The sequence below is a fragment of the Leptosomus discolor genome, chromosome 5, assembly GCF_034619465.1.
Source record: "Leptosomus discolor isolate bLepDis1 chromosome 5, bLepDis1.hap2, whole genome shotgun sequence".
In the NCBI taxonomy this organism is placed as follows: domain Eukaryota; kingdom Metazoa; phylum Chordata; class Aves; order Leptosomiformes; family Leptosomidae; genus Leptosomus; species Leptosomus discolor.
The window spans coordinates 1,430,054-1,454,940 of record NC_141395.1 but is presented as its reverse complement, the minus strand read 5'-3'; the positions used below and the strand labels follow the sequence as shown (position 1 = coordinate 1,454,940).

Sequence of the window (24,887 nt, the reverse complement as noted above, 5' to 3'; positions counted from 1 at the left end):
TCACATCTCCTGCCTTTCCCGGGTTCAGGTGAACCTTCCTGGCTGCAGTCAGTGGCCTGGGGCTTCAAAAGGGTCAGAGCATCACTGCCAGTTTTCTTTCTCAGCCCTCAGATATACCAAACGTTCAAACAGACGGACGTGGCCGGGATGGTGTGATCGTGACTGTGTGGTTAAGTTGAACATCACAGTCCAGAAGGGTCTTCTCAGGTAGGCCACCGTAATATTTCATAACACTGGTGCTTATATTTGACATCCTCTTTCCCCACATGTTTTTTTCTAAGTTTGCAGTTGACACCACGCTGGGTGGGAGTGTTGACCTGCCCGAGGGCAGGAAGGCTCTGCAGAGGGACCTGGCCAGGCTGGATCGATGGGCTGAGGCCAATGCCATGAGGTTCAACAGTCCAAGTGCCGGGTCCTGCCCTTGGGTCACACCAACCCCAGCAGCGCTACAGGCTGGGGAGGAGCGGCTGGAAAGCGCCCAGCGGGAAAGGAGCTGGGGGTGCTGGTTGGCAGCCGGCTGAAGGTGAGCCGGCTGTGTGCCCGGGTGGCCCAGAAGGCCAACAGCATCCTGGCCTGTGTCAGCCATGGTGTGGCCAGCATGAGCAGGGAGGGGATCGTGCCCCTGGACTGGGCACTGATGAGGCCGCCCCTCGAATGGTGGGTGCAGTTTTGGGCCTCTCACTGCAAGAGGACATGGTTTAGTGGTGGGCTTGGCAGTGTTAGGGTAATGGTTGGACTTGATGATCTTAAAGGTATTTTCCAACCAAAATGATTCTGTGATTCCAAGACAGACACTGAGGTGCTGGAGCGTGTCCAGAGAAGGGCAACGGAGCTGGTGAAGGGTCTGGAGAGCAGGTCTGGTGAGGAGCGGCTGAGGGACCTGGGGGTGTTCAGCCTGGAGAAGAGGAGGCTGAGGGGAGACCTCATCGCTCTGCAACTGCCTGAGAGGAGGTTGTGGTGAGGTGGGGGTCGGTCTCTTCTGCCAAGTAACAAGTGACAGGATGAGAGGAAATGGCTTCAAGTTGTGCCAGGGGAGGTTTAAGTTGGACACGAGGAAGAACTTCTTTACTGAAAGAGTGGTCAAACATTGAGACAGGCTGCCCAGGGAAGTGGTGGAGCCACCGTCCTTGGAGGTGTTTAAAAAATGTGTAGACGTGGCACTTAGGGACGTGGTTTAGTGGGCACGATGGTGTTAGGTCAATGGTTAGACTTGATCTTAGAGGTCTTTTCCAACCGTAACGATTCTGTGATTCTATGATTTACCCAGTACTCCCTGCCCAAATGGAAACAAATCCATCACTTCAGTGCACTGATGCAACACGCCGCCCTGCAGCAGGCTGTCCGGGACCACGTCCCCTGTATCTGTGGCAGGTGACACCCCGCTGTGGCTAGCTGGCTCTCGCATCTGCGAGTTTGATTTCCAGGTGAGAGGCAGAGCTAAGGGTTGTTGACCCTGGCAGAGCACGTGCCGAGAGGCAGCGCTTGTAGCGATTGATGGAAATGTAAAGGCTCGGACCTAACTAGCGTTGAGCTCTAACACAGCTAACGCTGAACTCTGCCACAGCCAGTGCCACAGGACATGGCAGCCAGTCCCGTCCACCCGTGGCCACCCCGGTGTACCTAGGCAGCCGCTCAGGACGCAGAAGTTCAGCCAACTGCGCAGCTCCTTGGCTGGTATCTGATTCTGGCGTGCATTTGCTTATGAACTGATTTGATGATTCACGGTGGAATTTTCTGTTCTGCAACCCGAGAACATTCAGAATCTCAATTTGAATTTGAATTGGAAATCCCCGCATGGGTTTCCTGAGTGGCTTTGCATCCGAATGAGTGTTTCATTCCACTGCCAGGCATCACTGCCTCCTCCCATCCCGGTGGCAGGACTGTTTGTATCGATGGCACACCTAATTGCTGAGAAAAAAAAAATCAATGAGCTTGTGGTTTGGATGGGGAAGAGAGTGGCCTGGGCTCTTCCTTCCGAAGTCTCTAGCTGCTGAGGTCTGGGCCAAACCGAGCAGCAGGCATGAAGTGAATAGCATCACGGACATCAGAAGGAATTAGAGGTTAAGACACAGTTAGTTCCCGGGTGTTTTCACTTTGTCCCACAGCTACAGCGTAATGAAATTAGCAGGGACTTCCATCAGTTTTGGGCTCCTGGCTGGGAGAAAAGTAACTCTTCCAGGGCTTTCTTGAGAGCAGAGCGTTCCTGTCACCAGGGCCATTGGTGTGATGGAGGACATTTCTTTAATGTCTAGCATTTCCCTTTCCACTCGCATTATGTCCTTACCTCACCATGGATGACAGAACAAGTATATTGTCAATCTGCTTGTCTCCCCAAAAGCAATAATAATTTTGATTTTAATTTCAGTAATTCGAAGGAAATAGCTCCCCTCAGACTGTTGTAATTATGCAACCATAACATTGTGATTAATAACATAAAATCTTTGCCTACCTCTAGCCTACAGAGGGGAAAGAAGAGGCGAGAGAGGTGTAGGAGGCGACTTGTAACTCCCTGAAACAAAAGCGGCCTGATGGAAGAAGATAAGGGAAAGGGAGGGGCAAAGCCCCCCCCCCCCCAGCCTTCCCCTTAGGGTGTCTCAAACACTTGCAAAGTACCCAGGAAACAAAAACTGTAGTCACGGGGCGGGTGATGTGGAGTCCGGACAACGCAGGCCTTGTACTCCACAGCTGATAAGGCCAACACTTGCTTATCTCGTGTGCTGGAGGAGAGAGCCCTGGGGAGATGGGGGGCTCTGCTCTGGCCCAGCTTGTTTTGTTCTCAGGACCTTCTACCTGATGAACGGCCTTTGCGTATGTTAATGAAGATTAGCGCTTGCTCGTCCACCCACCCAAATTCTGCTACACATCACCTGGGCAGGGGGGGAAACCTGGAACTAAGCAGTGGGGTGGGTCACACTGACAGAGGGAATGTAACAGGGGAGAGAAGTGAGACAGAAGGGGGGAAGAAATATCAAGAAGAACACACAGAAGGGTGCTCCTAGGAATCAGAGACACACGCGCACACACCCCCCCCCCCCCCCCCTCCGTTAGCTGTATATATATATATATATATATATACGTGAATTATTTTGAGCAAACTCTTCTTGCCAAAGTTATTGTTGTTTTGTTCGGACAACTCTCTTGCTGAAATTGTTTGTTTTGTTCAGAAAAACTCTTTTTCTGGGTTGCTTTGTTTCTCACCATTCCGCCTCATTGCAAGTAAACTCATGATTTAAACAAGCTTCTGGAATAATTGTCGTCATTCCAGATTACCACACAGAGTATTTAAAAAGATCACCTTCCCCCAGCCCACTGAGTGGGACGGGCCAAGCCGGCCTGGGAAAGCAGGGAGGCCTTAGGAATAAAGACGAAATCCCTGAGTCCAGGAGAGGGGAAGCTGGAGGGGCCAGCCGGCCTCTGGCCCAGGAGGGTGCTGGTAGCGTCGCGCTGCTTAGCCGTAGCTCGGGATGAACTTCACCCAGCTGTTGTGTCAACTAACAGACGTCAAACGTTGCAGGAAAAGAACTAAGGTGGGGGACCTGAGAGACTAAAGGTGGATAAAAAATAGCCAAGTAAGACTCACTTTGGTAAATTTGTTTTGTGACAAAAAAAAAAAAAAAAAAAAATCTGGAACATAAATTCAGTGACGAGGAAAATCCTAGGGAAGTACTGCTGAAGAAAGCGAAGCGGTAACTGTTAGAAAATCAGGTATGGTTGTGCTTCGTGACATGACCAACAGCTGACAGATGTCCTCTGCGCAGCCTCTGGGCACGCTGTCCCGGAGCGGAGGGCGAGCGCGGGTGGGCAGCGGCCCCCGAGCAGCAGGGGCGGCGAGGAGCGAAGGACCCTGTGACGGGTCCGACTCTTTGGAGGACCACCAGGGCACCCCCGAAAGGAGACGACACGCACAGCTTCCCGGCAGGAGAATGGAGCGGGTATCAGGGAGCCACATCAGCAGCACCAGTTGATGAAGAAAAACAGCAGGTAGGAAAACATCGTTAGGTTTGGATACGCTGCTATAAAACTTTATTAAAGTTATTATGGAAATGTGAGAGAGCGCCAGAGTAATTAGTGTATTACAAACAGCCTGACAGTAACGAGGATGACGGCATCCCCAGCCTCCCCTCATGACAAAACCCATCTGCTTGGGCTACAGAAATGTTTGTAAGGCGGCGCTGAAAGCGTGCAGCGAGGACGGAGCACTTGGTGGGTGTCTGGGTGCTGGCCCTCTGCCCTTCCCGCAGCCTGGCAAGGCCGCCCTGTGCCACCCAGTTACTGGTTTTTCTTCCACTTAGCCTCGTTAGCTGATTTTCTACATCTTTTTCTGTGACTGCTCGTTAACAGGTTGCTGCAAAGCCCCTGTGTCCTGGCTCCCTGGCAGCCCGGATAACCAGGCAAGATAAACCACACCAAAATTTAGTTATCGCTTGTAGCAGGTAAGTTCTCCTTCAGTATTTCTGCAAGATAATTTCACGATGTTAATCGCTTCATCTGTGATCTAGATCATTCCCTTCTTTTTCTTTTCTTCTTAAAAGTAATTTTAAAATCCCCAATGGCCAAACATCCACCATACCCTAGGTACAATTTCCACATTTGGGGTTGTTTTTTTTTTTTTCTCTCTGTTTGAGAATATGTACCTGTCTGAATTTTTGGACTGGCTTTTCCGCTTGCCCCCAGCCCCGCTGGGTGGCTCTCTGCTACACAAAAGGACCTCGCTGCTGTTTTCCAGTTCCCTCACATCATTTTTTGGACGAGGGATAGGAGGACTGGCCACAATGTCCCATTGGCACTCGTCTAATTGCCAAGGACAGAGATAATGATATATTCCTGGTCCTGCTTCTGCTTTGCTTTTGTCTGCAAACGTCCATCACATGAGACTTTCTGATCACGACACAATTTTGACGTACCCCTGCCCAAACCTCTCGCAGGCCCTGGGGACGGCATGCCTTCATCCCACTCGTGCTCGCAGCCGCCTGCGTGTCGCCGCTCTGCTCCTCCAACCGAAAGGCAGAGCAGGTTATTTTTAAAACACGTTAATTTCCACAAACCGAAGCCTGATGAACCGTTACCACCCCTCCTTCAGCGCCTTACAAATAGTCACTGATCGGCTATTCGGTTATTCTGCCTGTGGCAAAGTCTGTAATTATCTTGTTTATTCTTTTCAAATACGGGAGCTTGGTTTTCTTCTGCGCTTTTGAAACACAGTTTTCAGAGTGATTAAAAACGGCTATTAGTGATCGAGAAATACTCAAATCCACCTATTTTTCAAAATTTTTTAAAAATCCCCTATGCACGTGACCCAGAGATCCCAAATCTGTGGAAAATGTGCCCTTGCCCTGGGCAATGGTGGCACGGCCTTGCTTTTCCCCAGACACGTAACCAATACTTCCAGCCCCCTGTGTATTATTTTCAGCAGCCTGCTTTGCACCGGTTTTGCTCTTATTAACACGTATTTCGACCCCCCCCCCCCCCCCCCCCCCGCGTTCGTTATCTTTGCTGACGACAGCTCTCCCTTGTCCTTTCTGTTACTCTGTGCAATTTTCTTCCCCTCACGAAGTGAAAGGGTTGAAGGGTGGGAAAGCCCGTCCCCGCCGCGGGGTGTTAAAATGATTAAAAAAAATGAAAGGCAATGAAAGAGCCGGAGTGCCCCCTTCCCTCATCCCCTCAGGTCTCCCCTTCCCCGCCCTCCCCCGCTTTCCTTTGTCCCCTCAGGCCTCCCCTCTCCCCCCACCCCGCCTCGCCTTCCCTCTGCCCCCTGAGGCCTCCCCTCTCTCCCCCCCCTCCGCAGGGCGGGAGGCAGAGCACAGCGGCGGGGGGCAGGAGGAGGCACGGAGGGAGACCCCGGTGAGGGGGGCGGCGGCGGCGGGGAGGAGGAGGAGGAGGCAGGTGAGGAAGACGAGGGACGCCCTGAGGCGGCTGAGGGCGGAGCGCGGGAAGGTGGAGCGCGGGAAGGCAGAGCGCGGGAGGCGGCGCAGGGGGCGGGGGGCGGGCGGAGCGAGGGGCCGGGTATCGCCCTGCCCGGGGCCGCGCGCCGCCCCTGCCGCCGGCTCCGCGTGGGTGGCGGCCGCGCAGAGCGGTGCCTCCGCGCCCGCAGAGCGGCGGCGGGCCGTGCCGTGCCGTGCCGTGCCGTGCCGTGCCGGGAGGGGCTGGGCTGGGCTGGGGTGGGCTGGGCTGGGCTCGGCGGGGCGGCGCGGAGAAGCGCGGAGCGGAGCGGAGCATGTCGGCGCTGCGGCGGAAGCTGGGGGACGAGTACCAGGTGGTGAGCACCTCGGCCAGCGGCGGGGGGCTGCCGCCGCCCCGGGCGGCCCCGCGGGGGAAGAGGCAGCGCTTCGTGGATAAGAACGGGCGGTGTAACGTGCAGCACGGGAACCTGGGTGGCGAGACCAGCCGGTACCTCTCGGACCTCTTCACCACTTTGGTGGACCTCAAGTGGCGCTGGAACCTCTTCATCTTCATCCTCACCTACACCGTGGCCTGGCTCTTCATGGCCTCCATGTGGTGGGTGATCGCCTACATGCGGGGCGACCTGAACAAGGCGCACGACGACAGCTACACCCCGTGCGTGGCCAACGTCTACAACTTCCCCTCCGCCTTCCTCTTCTTCATAGAGACGGAGGCCACCATCGGCTACGGGTACCGCTACATCACGGACAAATGCCCCGAGGGCATCATCCTCTTCCTCTTCCAGTCCATCCTGGGCTCCATCGTGGACGCCTTCCTCATTGGCTGCATGTTCATCAAGATGTCTCAGCCCAAGAAGAGGGCCGAGACCCTGATGTTCAGCGAGCACGCCGCCATCTCCATGCGGGACGGCAAGCTCACCCTCATGTTCAGGGTGGGCAACCTCCGCAACAGCCACATGGTCTCGGCGCAGATCCGCTGCAAGCTGCTCAAAGTAAGTGCGGTGCTGGCCACGCTTGCCCCGCTGCCACCGCCTGTCCTCCCCCTCCGTGTCCCCACCTGGGAGCTGCCAGCCCCTCCGAGCGCACTTTTGGCAGGAGAGCTTCGCCATCGCTCGCTCCTGCTGGGGGCTGCCCGTGTCCCTGCGATGCTCTTGGGGCTCAGCCGTCAGGCACCAGATTTACTCTCAACCATCTGATTTACCAGCAGCCTTGTAGGATAATATTTATATTCGTCACTGGGCTTACATGCATATTTATATATTTCTATAAAATGCTAGATTTCTCTGACAAGTAAATACTTTGTAGCTTGAATTCCTCGGTGTGCATTTTGAAAGCAAGCTGTTTGCCTTTCTGGCATATTTCTGTGCTTTCAGGCAATGGTGAGTCCACTCAGGCAGAACTTTATTTATTTGGTGGATGAACTTCATGGAAAGCAGAATGTCTACACGTCTAAAAATCGTGCTAATGGCCCTGCGTGTCTAGGGAAAATTGAGTGCTTGTTTGAGACTTGCTACAGCGGCCACATATACATAGGGGAGATGAAATAAATGTGCAGTGGGTGGAAGGGGACGGGCTCGGGTGACGTTTGGCACATGCAGAGCACCCTGCATGTTTCCACGGCTGGCGGGGGATGTGGGTGCCCTGCCCTTGGGGTGGGTGCTCTGCAGGGGCAGGCGGGGGTCCCCCTGCTGGGGGGGGGAGGCACTTGGAGGGCTGCCCTTCTTTCTTCCCCGCTCCTTTGGCTGCCCCCCACGGAGGGATGCTCATCCCTCATCTGCTGCACCCGAATCCAGTGAAGCACAGGTGCATTTGGCTCGGAGGCTTCTGAAGTTATCGTGTTTTGGCCCAAATACATGTTTCTGACGGGGGGTTTGCAGGCAGGATCGTTACTGCGTTCAGTGAGGGCTGCAGAACCCCCACTGCACCCTAAACCTGTGAAACCTGTGGCCAAAAGGAGGGGTAGTGCTCGCACCCAGCAAGCTGGTAAAGGATCACCATAATTTCACTTGTCTCCTGCCTGCCCATGCCCGGATGATTTCGGTAGCTGGGGACCGCCATCGGTGGAGATGCTCTCGCTGCAGCCGACCTGGAGGCATCTATTCCTGTTCTTTGCTTTTGGAGTAGTCAGCTGGGATCTCGGTGACGCTTTTCCCCGGTATGAGCTATCCCTGGTTGTTTCCTCGTGTCAGAAGTTTAGATGGGTCAATTGAATGACGTCCAATTAGCCTGGTAAGTAATCATGTGGTCTTTAGAGGGCACCACGGTGACCCTTCCACTGCTTTGAGCGAGAGGCCACCCTGATGAGGGAGAGGTCGGGCTGTGACATTTCACGTAGCTACTTAACAGCTCTAAAGAACCAAAATGAGTCCTTTCCATTACAAGTTTTGAAAATAGCCCTTTTTGTATCCAGAGGTGCCGCAGGGGGATTTTAAAAGTTGGAGCTGAAAACTCAGTGTGCCTTAAAAAAAATTCCTGAACTTAAAATGCGTGAAAGAGCAGCTTCATCGCCGTCGTTTCTTCTGGTTTGGTGACGGCAGTGCTGGAGTCGGGGGGGTGAAGGCTTTGCAGCCGTGGAAGAGCCAGCAGGAACCCGAGAGGAGCCCAGGGAGCCCTGCCCCAGCAGCAGCTCCAACCGAGCGAGCTGTCCTTGCGTCGCGGGGCACCGTTTGTGTTGGGAAAAGGCCATCCGTGAGGTGACATGGGCGATGCCGTGGCCGTGGGCATCCCGCAGTGCCCCTTGCCTGCCAGGCTGTGGGGCTTTCCCCTGCCCAAAGCTGCCCAGCCCGCAGGAGCCCTGTGCACGGGCAGCTGTAGATGTGGAGGGAGAGGGAGAAGAGTAATAACGGGCTAAAATGTGGCTTTTGCTGTGCATGCAGTTATAGCTGGCTCTGCACGTCCCCTGCCACGTATCTCTGCGCGGTGCATCCTTTTGCTGGCTAAGAAAAAAAAAAAAAAAAAAAAAAGAGGAAAAAAAATCCCAGGATTGCAGCAGATCTCTCTCCGAGGGGAGCTGCCACGCGCGGACAGTCTTTCTGGCTTGCAGGAGTATGTGGCTGGGGCGGGGGGGATTGCTGCTTCGGGGTTTCTGCTTTGGTTTGGTATAACGTTTGGTGTGGGTTTGTTGCAGAACCTGGAGGGCAGAGTTAATTGTAGGGCTGCTCACAGATTTTCTGCTGAAACGCTTCTTTTTTGGTAAAAGGTTGTTCTGCTTGCAAAATCTATGTAACATTGGAAATCCCGGTACACCGTTTCTAATTTTTGTTGTGTTTTTTTTTTTTTTCCCCCCGGTAAGCTTGGAGCATACTGGAGAAAAAAAACAAATACAAAGCCTTAAAAGTGGCAAGTTAGTGCAAAGACTCATTCCCTGTAATATTCACTTTTTTAAATGAATCTACAGGATCATAAGTGAATGAGACTCAGAAGCCCTGTACTTTCCTCCCTACATTACACTGGGTCAAAAAGAGTCACTCAAGGTCATTTCTTCCTGAAAATGTATTGGCTCGAATAGCAAATCAGTCGATAGTACGAGTTCTCACACCCTGCCTTGGGGTGGACGCGGCCTGGAACTCCGGGGTAGCCATAAAATAGTGTTTGATTTGTCTGTAACATTTTAGCTCTCAGTCTTTCCCTCGGTTTCCCCAGAGCAGAAGCAATCGCACTTTGCGTGGGTGACTTCACAGCCGAGGAGCGTGACACCTGATTTTCCTGCAGCCGTAGGATCGGAGGGTTTTGTGACAGACTGATGGACTCCCCGGGAATCCCCCGGGCTCCAGCGTGAGCAGTGGTCGCATGAGGGTGCCGTGGGAGTGGGAGCAGGGTCCTCCCCGGCACCGCAGCAGCGCTCACGGCTCGTGGCACCCAGGCAGCAGCCCACCCAGTTTTAACCTTTCTTCTCCATCATTTTCTTCCCCCGCTCTGTGGTTCATGACTCTTCCTTGGTCCCTCAAGTACCACATTGTCTTTAACTCTCCTTCATCACTATTCCAGCTGTTAAGATGTCCATTATATAGGATTTATTTTTTTCTTTGCAAAATAATAGTTCCCCCCGCTTCGTCATTCTCTCCTCTGCATTGGTAGGGGGTTTTTTGGCTGGTTGGTTCAGACTGAAATTTCGGGGCAGGTACCGCTGAGTGTTCCTTGGAAAGCCTCCACGGAGAAGTGCCACCTAAAGCCAAAACATTCCGGACCTAAACAGAGGAGCCAGAGGGCAGAATTAGCCACGATTTTACAACCAGACCTTTAAGGCCTTCCCCACACCATTAGCGTTCATAACGAAGCCCGGGGCAGGCAGTTCCTCATTGTATTTCCTTGGCTCTGACTCGGGGCCACAGTTTTCATCTCTCCCAAAGCCAGGCAGGGTGGTCAGGGCTCGGTGTCACCCAGAAACGGGCCAGCCTGTGGCTACAGCCACATGGGAGGGGTGCGGGCTGCCCGATGGAAGCGGTGCCCTCCTAGAGCTGCTCCTCGCCCTGCTTACGGGTGTTATTTGGTGCTTTGCTGGTGTTTTGTGTCTTTTTATTGAAAAGTAGACTTCTCTCTAAAGAAAGAAGCAGCAAAACCCCGCAGGCAGGATATTTATGCAGATGTGCTCTAGATGTTTCTCAGCTCTGATGTCTTTATCTCAAACGTGGCGTGTGCTAGGACGGGGTAGCGGAGGCAGGTGTGATAAAGCTGCATTTTCACATGCAGAAATTAAAGCGTGTTTCTTAGCCAGAACTTCAGGGCGGTGAAACGCACGATTGTTTGTTTGGGATTAGATCTCCTTCAAATCCAGCCACCATTCAGGGAAAATTTTAAAAATAGAAACCAAATCCTAAGCGAGGCGCATAATCCAGTTTTGCTCTGTCTGCTGCCGTCTGCTTTTAGGCTCCCAACCCCAAGGGGCTCGGCCGTCGCTGCACCCCTCGTCGCTGCACCCCTTGCTGGGGGCTGCCCCGTGCCCCGGGGGCACCCGTCATCCTCCCACACCCCACACCCCCACACCCCCCCCGCCCCCGCGGCTGCCAGCGCAGGGCATTTTTTGGGAGGCGTGGGACTGTTTTTTTCTGGGAGCTGCTGGTGTCATTCGTAGGAGACTTGATAGTCCGGAGGTGATGGCTGTGCTGGTCCCTGTCCAACGGGGTGTCTACCCTCCCCCCCCAGTTACACCCGTATGTCTGAATAATGGGGAGAATGGAGACGGAGTCAGAGGAAAGATTACGCTTCTTCCTGCGAGCCGAATCGTGCTCCTGGTAAAAAAAAAAAAAGGAAATAATCTCATGTCAAGTCAGTGAAACGGGAGGTTTCAGATCAGCTCAAAGCGCTGATGGAAATGCATCTCGAGTAGTGATTGAACATTGGGGTTTGGCTACACGTGATGAGCACAACAGTTTGTAAAACTTCTTTTTAAAATCTGAGTAGGGAATAATGGAAAATTCTGTAATAAAGATAATGACCAGGCAGGGCTATAACGTTCTGTTCCTGCCTCTTCGTAACACGGGGAGGAGAAAGAGGAGCCGACGAGGGAGCGTTGGGGCAGGGCTGTGCTGTGGCAGCGCTCCTCACGGACTCGGGGGGCTCGCAGCGAGGCGTGCCAGTCCGAGCGCTGAATTTCAGGTTTCAGCTCCAGGCGTGGATTTATGGACTTGTTTTGTAGCTGTGAAATTGTGGTTTATAGCGTCTTAGGGGGCTAAAGCGGTGAGAGCATCCCCTCCTCCAGGCTTCTTCTGTCAAAAGGGCAGCGATTTAAAACTTCCCTGCAGAACCGTGCGCTCAGCTGATTTAGGGCTGACACCGGTGGGGGTTAGCCAGCGCTGGGGAGCTGTCTCTTTTGGGAAGAGCTGGTAATTAACCTAATTGCTGCCCCTTTCTGCAAGGAGTTCGTGGACAGCCCCCAGTGAGAGGGACCCTGGAGGTGGCTGTGAGCCCTCACCTGCGATTGCTGCGTCGCCACACGGGTTTTGGGGGGTTTTGGGTATCTCAAGGAGAGATGTCCCCTTGTCTGAGCCCCCGGGCAGGGGACGCTCTCTGGGTGCACCCCTCTGGGCACACCGGTTGTACAAGGGATGGCGTGCAAAGCTGGGTGATGGGCGGGCTGGGTGTGTGCCAGCTTCATCTTCTTCTCCTGGTGGGTGATGCTGCGGGTTGGTGGCCAAGCCACCATTCTTTGTCGGTGGCCAGTGGTTTTCCAGGGCTGCTGAGCTGCAGTTGCAGTAAGACGTGTGTTAGAAATAATTCATCCCTGCTCCACATGGCCGGCGCTGGGTTTCCTCCCGTTTTGTGGCCGTGTGGCTGGACAGGGAGGTCGCCTCGTGTGGTGGGTGGTGCAGAGCGGTGGCAAGGATGCGGGATGCTGCCAGGGTGCCTCGGTGACGGCTGCTCCGGCAGTGATGTCTCTCTCTCTCTCTCTCTGTGTCTCTCCTCTCGCTGCCTGTCCAGTCCCGCCAGACCCCGGAGGGCGAGTTCCTCCCGCTCGATCAGCTGGAGCTGGACGTGGGCTTCAGCACGGGGGCCGACCAGCTCTTCCTCGTGTCCCCGCTCACCATCTGCCACGTGATAGACGCCAAGAGCCCCTTCTACGACCTCTCCCAGCGCAGCATGCAGACGGAGCAGTTTGAGATCGTCGTCATCCTGGAGGGCATCGTGGAAACGACGGGTGAGTAGAGGGAAAAAAAAAAAAAAAAAAGGGCTCCGCAAAGCAGACGTGGCCCCGCAGGTCTTGCCATCCGCGCTCGAAAAATGGGGCGTTCAGCTTGCCCTTTGTGCCAACGGCACGGTCAGATTTCGGCAAGCGCCTCAAGACGGCCCAAGTCGTGTTTTCCTACAAAGTGAAAGCGTTGGAGGGATTTTTGGCAGTGTGTCTGTTACCAAGGTGATGCGCTACGGTGCTGCCGGCAAGGCGAAGAGAATCCGCCGTGGCAGCTGCCGCCGTGGCTCGGTGGCGGGGCCGCCGTGGTGGGGTCGGGCGTGCTCTGCCCCCCGCTTCGCTTCCCAGGCTGCTGCCTGCCGCCGGGGAGCTTTTGCGGGGGGAAATTCAGGATATCTTTGGTTGTTTTGTCAGTCCGTGGGCGGGTGTCCCAGCGTTTCTGTGCCGGGCTGCTCTTCTGGCACAGGAGGTCACCTCCGAGAGCCTCGGGCTGCAGGATTTTAGTAGCTCAGCCTGGTGCCCAGGGAGGCTGGGGGGGCAGCAGAGGTGAATCATCTGTGCTGTTTGAGAAACACTCCCTGGTATTTCAAGAAAAGCTCCCTGATATTTCAAGAACAACTCCCTGCTATTAGCATAGCTAAGGATTTCAGGGCTGACGTGCAGACCAGAGAACTCCAGGTTGTTTCATTTGTTCCCCTCCCCCGGCAGAACTGTTTGAAAACAGAAATGGTTGAAGAAAAGGCATTTTCTAAGTAACTCATTAGAGTTTTAAAACAAAGCGGTGTGTTCGTATGCGTTTGAGTTTAGTTTTGTAAATATTTTAGACTTAGAAATTATACACAGGACAAAAAAAAGCCAACCCAAAAGGAGGTATTTTCTGAGTCTATAAAGCCTAGCTTACATAAGCTTGCAAATTTTGTGACCTAGTTTTATAAGATGAGATGAATATTGGGTAAAATAGAGCAAAATGTGCTCTATCTTGATAAAACATGGAGGGATGAAAGGGTTTTAAATTTAAAAAAAAATCTTTTAAAATGTGAGTAAATGGGAGAGGAGGAGGGTGTAGAGCTGGAGGGCAGCTGGACTGGAGGAGAACCCGTATCAGTGCCGGCAAGGACATGTAAACATGAAGACAAGAGGTGCCACAGGCAGTGGTGAGGAGGCAAAAAGCCTCATTTCAGGGCACTGCCTTAGGCACAACCACGGGGGGTTTATTAGAAGCTGCAGCACTTGTCACTGATGCTTCCAGCTTTTGCTGGGCCTGGCTCAGGTGAGGAAGACAAGAGCAGACGCGAGGGAAGGGGCAGTCTCGTCTAAAGGACGTCCTTTTTTCGAAGAGAGGAGAGGTGGACACTTAGTAGGTTTAAAACTTGAAGAAAGTCAGGACCTGTCTCTCTGTCCTGGTGCTCTGCCGGCAGGTTCTTTGTTCCAGCTCCCACCTCCCCTCTCACGACACATCTCGCAAGACGGAGGGTTTGCTCGGGGAACATAATCTCTGTACACGAACGTGGGCAATTTGTGTTGATGTATCAAGAAAAATGTGGAATGTTTCATGTGGGTTACGCACCTGAATACCTCTGCTAAGGTAAAAAATGGATTTAATTCAGAGGTAGTTTTCTGAGAAGCCGAGTCTGATGCCGCGAGGTGTGACCGCTGGGGCTGGGCTGGCTGAAGGTCAGGGGACGCCACCCTCAGCATGGCTAGTATGGGTTGTGCAGAGCAGGTTTCTTCTCTTTGTGGAAGTAATACGTGGCAGAAATCTTCCATCTAAGCTGCCTTAACTCACGGCTTGCATCTAACAGCCCACAGCCGCCCCGGAACAGAAGCAATAACTCGAAGGGGATTATTAGAAATACTGTAAAATAATTTACAGCTTGCTCCGTCGGCTGTTCCATAGGTAAAGCCGGCAGGAGACTCGCTCTGTGCTTTCTTCCTCCTCGGCGTAAGGCCGTTCCCTGCCCTCGCTGCGGTGTGTGCCCGACGTCAGAAGTGCGATACCCGTCTGAAATGTCTGCTGGCGTGGAAAGAACAGAAATAACTTGGCGGTTGTTTGGAAACCAGGGTGCTATTTTTGGTTAGGTGTAAAAACGATGCCTTTTTTTTTTTTTTTTTTCATGTCTCAGAGAGTCAGTGAGCAGGTCGTACATTGGAAAAGGTTTTTCCAATTCATTTCGATTGAGTGTGGGGCTGGAGAGGGAGCGGTGGTGGTACCGGCGGGTCTCGCAGGGGCTGAGCGAGCCGGATTGATCCGCGTGTGGCTCAGGAGAGTCCTGCGGATGATGGATACGTAGCCTGCGGGAAGTAGGTTGGAGGAAGATTAAATAAACTGGTTGATTTGCAAATGAGCCCGAGTTGCAGCTGCGAGTGTTTGAGTGAGGGCTGAGCTGAACCGAATGGGAGAGGGGTTTGGGGTTTCTTTTTGTGCCTGGTCCCGTCGAGCCCAGAAGGAGCCGGCAGAGGTCCGAGCCAAGGCTGAGCCGAGAGGGAGGTTGGGTGATGGATGGCATGGCGTGTGCTGCCAGGGTCAGCCCGGGTGATGCTGCAGGCGGTGCTCCTGCCCGCCTTTCAGGCCTTCCAGCTTCCCGCTCGGCATGGAAGTCCCTTCTGACAGCTGCTGTCTCAGACCTCGGCTGTGGCACTGTGTATTTTGAGTTTCGATGCACGAGCACAATGTTCTGTTAATGCTACTGGGAGCGGTGTTTAATTTAATTGTAAGTGAAACTGGTGCAGATAGGACAGCAGCCTCCGGAGAGCAAGTCTCTCAGACAACCCCGTTCTTAGGATGCGTTTCTCTTGCATCCCAGGAGTAAAATAGATGTTTACTGCAGAGTGAAGAACTTCCTACCTTTCAGCCGAGGAAGCTGCCTTTGCCGTGGTTATCTGTTACCTTCCTACCAATTACTGCATGAAAAAAATCATCATTTTGTGTCATTAAGCTGAGCTGAAATTGAATTGGGTTTTGAAAGTCAACAGACTCTGTTTCAGCGCTGGAACACAATGAGTTTGCACAGCGATGCAGTCTTGGCCTTTGGTTTCTTTCCCAAGGCAAGAGGTCCAGAAGCCAAGCTGCAGCCGAGTAGCCCCGCGCGCCCCTTCCCGTGCCAGTCCCTGTGCTGCCGCAGAGCGAGGCGGCGCTCTCCACTGGGGCGTCTCCGGGGAGACCCTGCCTGGGAAGTATTTTTTGGCTTTAAAATTGGACTCCAGCTCTGATGTTTCCCTATGAAAAACAGTTTAGTGTCACTCGGATGTCTTCCTTCCCGAGCAGGGAGATGTGTACTGAGCAGAGCAGCAGTTTTAGGAGAAACTTCCCCTGCCCCATTCTAGGGGTGCTGCTTGGTTTCTGCGCCACCTCTCCTGCTTTGACAGCCGGTTCAGAACGTCTGATAAAATAACACGGCTTCTACATGTAGTCATGCAGCAACCTGATAATACAGCCCATTTTCTGAAGCTGCTGTCTTCTTTTATTTTTTTTTTTTAATATATATATATAAAATTGACTTCAAGAGCATCAATACCATGGAGATGAATTGTGTCCTTGCCCTCCCCAGAAATGCAGCGCAGAGGAATCGGGCTGTTTGCTCCCCTCTGCCACATCCTCGCAGCAAACCGCAGCGGAGCCGCCCCTGCCTGGGCTGCGGGAGGGTCCTACCCTGGGTCTTTGCTGCTGGTCGTTGGTAGTGTATTTAATGGAAAAGGCTTTGCTATTCGCCAAAGTTCTTCAACTTGCGGAGTTTGAAGGGGGAGCTAGTGCTTCCAGCCTACGCTCCTGGTTTGTTTTTCAAGGAAATTATGTTCAGATCGACAGCGTCCTTTGTAAAGAACCGAGTTACTCGCGCGCGGCTCCTGCGTCCGGTGGAGATCTGCTGGTCCCAGCGCCAAGAGTCAGGCGTCGACCTGATATAATAAATAACAAAAATATTTATTTCATGGTATACTCTTAGCACTTCTTCTGTTTGTACCAACATGACAGAAGCGGCCTGTAGTCTGGAACTGAAGGAATACCTGTAAAAAATAAATGTAGACTTCTGGTTCAACACATGAAAAATAGGAGAGGATTAAAGTCACTGGGAGGATCAGTGGGGTGGATTCAGGGCTCTTGAGATGCTTTGAAATGCTTCAACCTCGAACTATTCTATAGATGATCATTTCAAGACGTATTTAGCAGCACTGCCGCATTTCTGCGCTCACCCGTGGTGGAGTGGTGCCGTGGGACGTAGCGTCTGGGAGGCGCATCGTGCCTGGCGGGTTACAGCAAGCTTTTTACAGGGTAAAATGCCTGAAGGATCCCGTGTACTTTGCCATTTCCCGGGTTATTCCTGTTCCAGCCCTCTGATATTGCTGTCTGGTGCGGGCCAGGGTGCAAGTGTCTTACAAATTATAAGAAGTATTAGAAGGTATTGAGTGTTTCTCACTCTGATGTAGCCCTCGTATTTTTAATAAATAGGGATTTAGGAGTCCTAATAGCACTTGATTTGAGTCAGCTGTCTTTTGATAGGGACTTAGAGCCTCCTGGTTTTCTTTAGCAGGTGCTTATGAAGATTTTTATTTTCCTTTGACTTTGTTTTCTGCTTTAATCAGTTGACTTTTGATATGCAACGTTACCAAGGGATTTAGAGAATTAGTAAATATATACAATAAATCTTGTTTTTGACTGTCTGGAGGGACAGTAAAGATTTTTTGGAGAAGTCTAATGAGTTGTTTAAGCAGGATCTTCTTGCTTATAAATCCCACTTGGCTGATTAAAATCACCATTTCCGATGCCTTCTCTCGTTAAGTCATATAAAAATGATTTCTCATAGATGCCTCCCAACTTGATTAAGTTAATTTACTTCCTCGTCACTGAAATTTTAATTTCTGAAAATATAAACATTCCTTTATGCCTCTTCACCTTCCTTAATTACAGCTTTTAGGTTGTTTAGATAATAGCACGTGGGAAGTGGGAAGCAGACCCAGCACATCCCGAGCGAGAAGGAAGCCAGGGTCTTCTGACCCCTCCAGGACCTCCCTGCGGGAGCAGCAGGGCTGAGCTCAGCAGAGCCTGGCTCTCCTCCCCTTTCCAGCCAGCCCTTTCGTTTAGGAAATAGCTCAGCAGGCAGATTTTTTAGGGTTTTTTTAGGAGGTCGTGGCCACGGGTGCTTCAGGTAGCCGTGGGTGGCTCCTGACTCTCCTCTCTACCTCCTGGGTGACCCACAGACTAAAGCTCGTGTGTGGGGAGAGCTCCAGGGCCGTCCCAAGGCCAGAGCCCGGGCGATTCCCCAGGGAACGCTGCAGGATGCTCGGCGCTGGCTCTGGGCTTTGGCCTGTTTCCATTTTTTGGCGTGTCAGTCAGCGACAGGAGGGTTTCACAGCTCAGATGTTCAAATGGCTTTCCAGAATCCGAAGATGGTTATGATTCATAAGGGTAATTGCTAATCATTTAGGATTATTTTTGATATATATTCAACCCCTCCATTATTATGATAACATATAATTTTGAAGAACACTCAAAGCGTTTATTTTCAAAACCTATTGTCCTGATTTCACATTATTGTGATGGAGAATTTTAAGCTCCCTTGTCAGCAAACCTTCCTGGTGGTGTTCATGGGGAGAACAGGTTTTGCCTCTCGCGCTGGACTCCCCTTCTGGGGCTTTGCCTCTGCATGCCTTCAGGAGTACGTAGCCTTTTGCAGTTGCTGCGTTATTCTGTGACTTGCCGATAAGCTGCTGAAATGGCTAAAAAATGAACAGTTAATAAGAACCTGAAACGTACAGAAACCTGGCAGGAATGGTATAGGCATCCATCTTCAAAACTCATTAAATGTTATTTTTGAAACCTTTTAACATCATTTTCTGATTAAAGAAATCAAACAGCCTGCCAGGCCTTTTAACTAGATAAATAGAGATGGAATCAAAGGCATTTACCACTGGTTTTACTTTTAAAAACATGAAGAGCTTGAATGATGAAACTATGGGTCTCCATAGGAAGGTTTCCCTCAGAAACAGGTACATGGGAATGATCTCAAAACTGAAACAACTCGAGTGAACAAAGAACTGTAATACAGACCTGAAAGCTAATGTGATTTAGATAATTTCTAGGGCTATTTAAGAATGTTTTTCCTGTGCGTTTATCTCAAGGTCGCTTAGCTTCAAAGAAACCCCAATACAGTTTAGCAACTTTAAAGGTGGAGCATAAAATCTATTTATTCTGTTTTTATCTCACCATTTGGATTTTGGGGGTTTTGTGCAGCTGCGGGCAGAGTGTTGTGGGCAGAGGACAGGAGAGAGGGAAAATACTCTGGAGTTAATGGAGGAGCTAACCCGAGTCAAAACATTGCATCACTTGTTAGTTCGTAGACTTCATAAATTATACCTGGTTCATCCTCTCACTCTCCTTCTCCACTGGCTTACCGGAGTCTTTGGGACCAGATCGTGGTGTTCATAAGGTATCATCAGTCGCGTTGTATTGGCAGGACAGAAATTGGGATAGAGAGGTGGAGCGAGGAGCTCAAGCTCCAGAGCAGACTCTTCCACAGCACCGTGCGTGCTGGCCCTGCTCCACCATCGACGGCGCCTTGCTCCCTCTGGGTTTGCCTGTCTGTGCCAGGATGGCATGGAGCTGTCGGTAGCTTGGGTTTGGTGGAGTATGGACCCGCACGTGTGTCGTGGACCTATTCGTCATGGTCTTTGGCAAGGGATGAAGGGGAGTCCTGACCTTCTGCTTGGGTGGAGAGCACTGGGGTCTCGGGGAGCCCGAGCCAGCTTTTACCAGGGATAACTCGATGGCTAAATTCGCTTAGAAACCACCTCTCTGAACCACTTCTGTGCAAAGTAGCACAGAATCACAAATGGTTGAGGTTGGGAGGGTCCTCTGGAGGTCATCTGGTCCCACCCCACTGCTCAAGCAGGGCCAGCAAGACCCAGTTGCCCAGGACCGTGTCCAGATGGCTATTGAATATCTCCAAGGAGGGAGATTCCGCCACTGTTTTAGTACTGAGACATCAGTGAGGTGTGTGAGATGGGAAGGTGGCAGGAAAAGAACAATTCAGCAGTTCTACATGATGAAAGTGGCTTTTTTTTCTTCTTTTTTTTTTTTCCTAAACACGATGAAGTGGCCATTTAAAATGTTGTGCTCTCAGCAGTTCAGCAAATGTTTTTCCTGTGCTACCATTATACAAAATCTGTTAGTGGAAATCCCAGTATTTGTTGGTCATGCAGGCAAACTTGTTTGTCACTGTCAAAGCAAGGATCTGCTGAAACTGGGACCTTCACCGCCCCGCTTCCCTCTGCCCCCCCTGCAGCTGCTGCTCAGGTGCAGCACAGCCAAAGGGCTCAGCTGGACCAAAAAAAGGGGAAAACAGCTTTTTTTTTTTTTTTTTGATGCTAATGAAAAGATTTACGGTTTTGGGAAACCGTAGGGGAAGTGTCTGGGTTTGCATGCTGGTTCTAAGGAGGCACAACGGGGAGAGAACAGTTTTGGTAACTACATCCCTTACATAACTCGCAGCCGTTGTATTTTGGTTAACACCTCCCTCCTGCATCAGGCAGCAATTCCCCAAAGTGCTGAATTTCACTGCATAAAGCCTTCGTGGCTCTTTTCTCTTTTTTTTTCCCCCCTCTTAGATTTCTTTGGAGATATAGAAGAGAAAAACGATAGTGGTTTTAATCTGGAGCTCTGCACGAGCTTTCCTTTCACCATATATAATCTGAATAACTGGTGATTCATCAGAAGTCATGTCTTTGCAAAAAATACTTGTTCACGCTTAATCAAACAGAATACATTCTCCTTGAACAAGCCTTCCTGTGTTGATCTTGTGCTGTGTGAGCTGGCACAGACGGACCTTGTACCATCAGTCTGGTTCAATTTTTTTCATTAATAATTATTGGAGGGCTAAGCACGAGCTAGTCATCTCTGGGGGAGTGACATGTGCAATCATCCGGAAAACTCGGGAGCACTAAAACTTGATCTCTGATATAAATCTGCACTGTGCCTCCAGGAAATCAAACGTATCTAACGAGAAAAATACGAATATTCCCCGCGAGCGTGCAAGCGACGTCCCTCCTGCAGCTGGAGCCGTGTGGGTTTGGTTATGGGGGTGCCGGGGGGGCAGGATCTCCCCGGCGGGGCTGGAGGACGGGGGCGGCACACCCGGAGCGCTGGCAGGTCGAGGCTGTTGCGCGAGCGCTGGGTGGAAACGTGGGGAAGGCAAAGGGCTTGAATTTTCCAGGGAGCAAATGCAATGTGGTTGCACGGGGTGTTTGCTTTCTCATGCTGCAGTGCTGGGCAGGGAATACTTCACTCCTGTAAACCCACCGGCAGGCAGGGACATGGAGATGCTGCTTGCTAAATATAGACCCAAATTGCTCCTCTCTGAGAAATTCGTGAACGAATAAGAAAACTCTACAGTGCTCCAGTTGTGCTGTGTCTCGTCTATTGTCTTTTCAGTTAATAAGCACAAATTGGAAGTCTTCATTTAATTCTTGTCCTCTTGCCATCACTGCCTCTCCTACTGAGTTGTATAAATGATTTAGTGATTTTTTTGTGTTTCTGGGCAGAAAAAAGCTGTGGCTACCGTAGCCCCGGTGTTGGAGTCACAAGGATGCTTTTGTGGACCTGCGAGATCGGCTTAAAGACCTGTTCAGCTCACGTGCACGTATGGATTGTGCCATGATCTGAATTTGAGCCACCGTGAATCTGAGGGACATTTTATTTGCCCAGATTTGGGGCACATCATATCTTAAATAAGAAGGTTCCTGCAAAGTGGTTTGAACAGAGCATGAAAATACTCATATGAGGGTGGCTAATTTGAACACAGGAAGCATTTCCGAGTGCTGATGCAACCTGAATGGCTGGTTTTGCCCTGTCTGTATTTTCTGTAATAGCTCTTTCCGCGGTGGCTTTGCTTGGGATTGTCCCCAAATCTCCGTTTGGAGCCAAGCAGTTTTGCCCCCCCAACGAGCAGCTCCTCCTGGGCCGAGTGTGGGTGGCGGTACCCAAGGAGGAGACAGCTGGCTCGGCAGTTTCTGTCATTTGCATCGGATGACTTTATTGTTTAACCCTGCCCTAAACGAAGCCCTCACAAGTGACCCTTGCTGGTATCGATCTCATTTAAATCCCGTTGGGCCGAGTTGCCCGTTCCTGTCGCTGCCTTCGTACGGAACAAGCGCGTCTGAGCAGTCTCACGAGCAGCGCCGGGAAGTCCCAGTGCCTGGGGGTCCGTGGTGTTACCCCCTGAATGGGACTGGCTGGGGGGCACTTGGCCCCTTCGGTCCTGACATCCCGGCCGTGGTCAGCGTGAAGGATGGAGCAGTTCACTCCTGAGCGGCAGCGCTGTGGCAGGGACCACCCTGGAGACCGGGCTGGGGTTTCCAGCAAGGCTGTCGCCTTAAATGGAGTTTAATGGGAAATAAATGGAAAATCTCCCATTTTCTGTTGGTACAGCAAATATGTTCCTGCTTCCAAGAGCTGCTCTTTTTAGCCATTTCCTCACATATTGCTTCTTTCTCCTTTTTTCCTCTGGTTTGTTAATGTTATTGTAAAATAAGTTTAAAGCTTGTATTCTTGCAGGCTGCTCTCTCCTACTGAGCAGCCCCTTACCTCTGCCTTAGAAGGAAATTCAGTCCATTTGACCTGATTTGCTCTGACAAGTCCATTTTGGCCCTTGCTTGCAACCTTGCTGTTTTCTAGCTGATGAAAATGGTTTGATTCCTTTGTGCGCTGTTTTCCCGCGATTTGAAGTTAGCCCGACGGGGCGTAATTACCCGTCGCCTGCCTTTCCCTCCTCCCGCAGCGCGGGCTCGTCTCTGGCTCCACGCGCTGCTCCGTGCAAGGGAAGGGCAGTGGGTGCGTCGGGCGCCGTCCGCTTCCGAGGCAGCCAAGGGGAAACGGGGTGGCAAATCGGCAAAAAGATTTTGTAATACCAGGGGGTGAAAAGCGAAGCTGGAAAGAGTGGTTGTTCCTGGGAAAGGCTTGTAGCCGGTAGGCAGCTTGGTGAAGCCCTTCAGGTTGTAAACCAGGGTTAACGAGCATTGCCTTGCTGCAAAACGGGGGGTTAGAGCAGTTTGTGCTTTGCCGCGTCCCTTTCTCTCCGCCTCGTCGGAAATGTGCCTGTTTTCGAAATTAAAAATTTCCCTGTGCCTTTGCATGACTTGGGAATTCTGGAGAGTCACTGCTGAGCATCAGCACCCTTCATTCTTCAGATGGCTTTTCTTGCTCTTAAATCTTACTTGTTGCAAACCCAAAGGTTTTTACTCTTTTGCCTGAGAATTCAGCCGTGAAGGCACGAAGTGCTCTTCACCGAGCCCTCCCTAGCTAAGCCTCGTAACCCAGTCCTAACCCCTTCACAGGAATAAGCACCAGGCTGTTGTTATCCCGCCGTACAGCTGGCCGTTAGAACTCTCCTGAGGAGCAAGGAGTGGTCTGTGAAGTGACACCATCGGATGAACCGTTTCTTACCTTTCCTGTTCAGGTGCATTTGCTCCGTGTAGATCAAGGCAGGGATTCGGTGTCACCTTTGCCAGCGTAGCTGCTGCACCTGCCCGTTGACATCCTTCTCTTTGTCATAGTGTGTCCACACGAATTTTAAGTAAACTGGCCTAATTCAGAGGGACGTGGACCAGGTGGGGCCATGCCGTGCGTCAGGCCCCCGGCCCCCAGGCAGACGGCTGGGCTGTCGTATTTTTAGTCGGACTTCCCTGAATTCTGCGCTTGCACCATGACGAGGAATGATCTGCCCAGGGATCTCACGGGAGGGGTTGTGTGTCTGCGTGGCATGGAGTTTCCTTGGGCTTTGCTCAGCCCACGAGCACTGCTGTCAGTCAGTCACCCTCCAAGGGTGTCAGGGGGACACGACGGTGGAAAGGGGGAGGGAGGGAGCCCAACCTTCCAACGCTTCCTGCACTGATGTGACTTCTTGTGGGGCTCACTATGAATTGTTACCGGGAAGAGTGGTAGTGCCAATTTCATCTGAATATTAATGAAAAACTTCAAAACATTCTCTTGAGGAGCTTCCAGGATGCATCAGAACTGTCAAAGATTTCTGTGTGTTCCCAAGGAGAAAAGAAATGGTCATTCTCTGTGTGCCTTGGGTATTCACAAAGGCTTTCCATTCTCTTTAACTTTTGCATAATCACTTATGTGGACTTTTTTAAGCTATAAAATTCAGCAGGTATTTTATTGTACATTGAAATCACTGAAGTGACAATATTTCACAACCCCTCCCAAGGCTGTTGATGACATGAAGACTCTAGGATGAGTTCCAGCTCTTAGAGAGTCTCTTGCTGCTTTTTTATGCCTATGAGGTCATTTTTGTTGGCTGATGCTGGGCCAGATCACAGGGTGGTAATGTAGTATAATAAATATAGTATGTGAGTGTATATATAAGTAATACAGGTGTAAGTATAAAGTGTAGTAAATTCAGCCCTGTAGAGGGGTGAATGAGGTGGGCACCTCCGGGCAGTGCCCAAAGCTGTGGTCCGCTGTCTATAGTGTGTTCAGTGTATTTGGTGTTGGCAGGGTGCAAAGGGATGCCACGTCCTACGGCAGCCTTTTAGCTGCTGGGGGTGTGTGTGTGTGTGTGCATGCGTGTGAGTGCGTGTGCACGTATGTGTGCATGCTTGTGCATGTGTGTGTGCATGCGTGAGCCACGGGAGCAAAGAGCATGTGGATGGAGGCGGAGGAGCAGACCTGCACGGCCTCTCACCAAAAAGGTGCTTTTTTTTTTCATTTATGCCAAGGATGTGAGTTAAAATCTGGAGTGCAGAGGAGCTGTTAAAGATCTCCTGCTTAGCCACCACGGTAGGAGGCTCTTGTGAAGATCTATTTCTTTCATTAGGTACAGAAATGCATTTTCTTTCTTAATTTCCAGTGCTGCAGCCAAGTCCCTGAAAACTCGTTTTCTGCTTTAAATTTTTTTTTCACATAGTGATACCTTGATATTGAAACTGCACTAACTCACAAACGTGTCAGGGAAGAGAAAACCTGGGATTTTTCCCCCACTGTTTCAAATGTTGCACACACACCAGTCCCGTCCTCCCACGTGCTGTGGCGCGGGTGGGTGGCGTGTCTGTTTGCTGGGACAGGGACTGCCGCTCGCACCCGAGCGAACCTGGCCTTTCTCTTAACGGCACTGACAGTCACCACCAGGCCATGCCTTCGAGGCAGGGACAAGTGCCCTGAGATTCCCGAAGTTACCACGTTTTTCTGAAGGACCACTCAGCTACCCATGTTTTCACCATAGGTGGCGTGTCTTGGTACGGCTGGGAAGTGCCAGGTAAAGCCTCAAGACATTGGCAAGTGCTTTAAAATAACTCGTTTGAGTACCAGTGAGAATTCAGCTTCTAGGGCTAAGTAGGAAAAAGATTTATGGTACCGACAGAAGACGATT

The 24,887-nt window shown here is 51.4% G+C and overlaps 1 protein-coding gene across 1 annotated transcript in view; it reads left to right on the top strand.

Annotated features, from left to right (window-relative positions):
• The first annotated feature begins 6,214 nt into the window (after positions 1-6,214).
• The window catches only part of KCNJ3 (potassium inwardly rectifying channel subfamily J member 3), a 51,224-nt gene continuing 32,551 nt past the window's right edge, over positions 6,215-24,887 (top strand). The window contains exons 1-2 of the mRNA XM_086465109.1: positions 6,215-6,892; positions 12,318-12,534. Coding sequence (XP_086321235.1) covers positions 6,215-6,892; positions 12,318-12,534 — 895 coding nt within the window. The remainder of the gene's footprint in view (positions 6,893-12,317; positions 12,535-24,887) is intronic.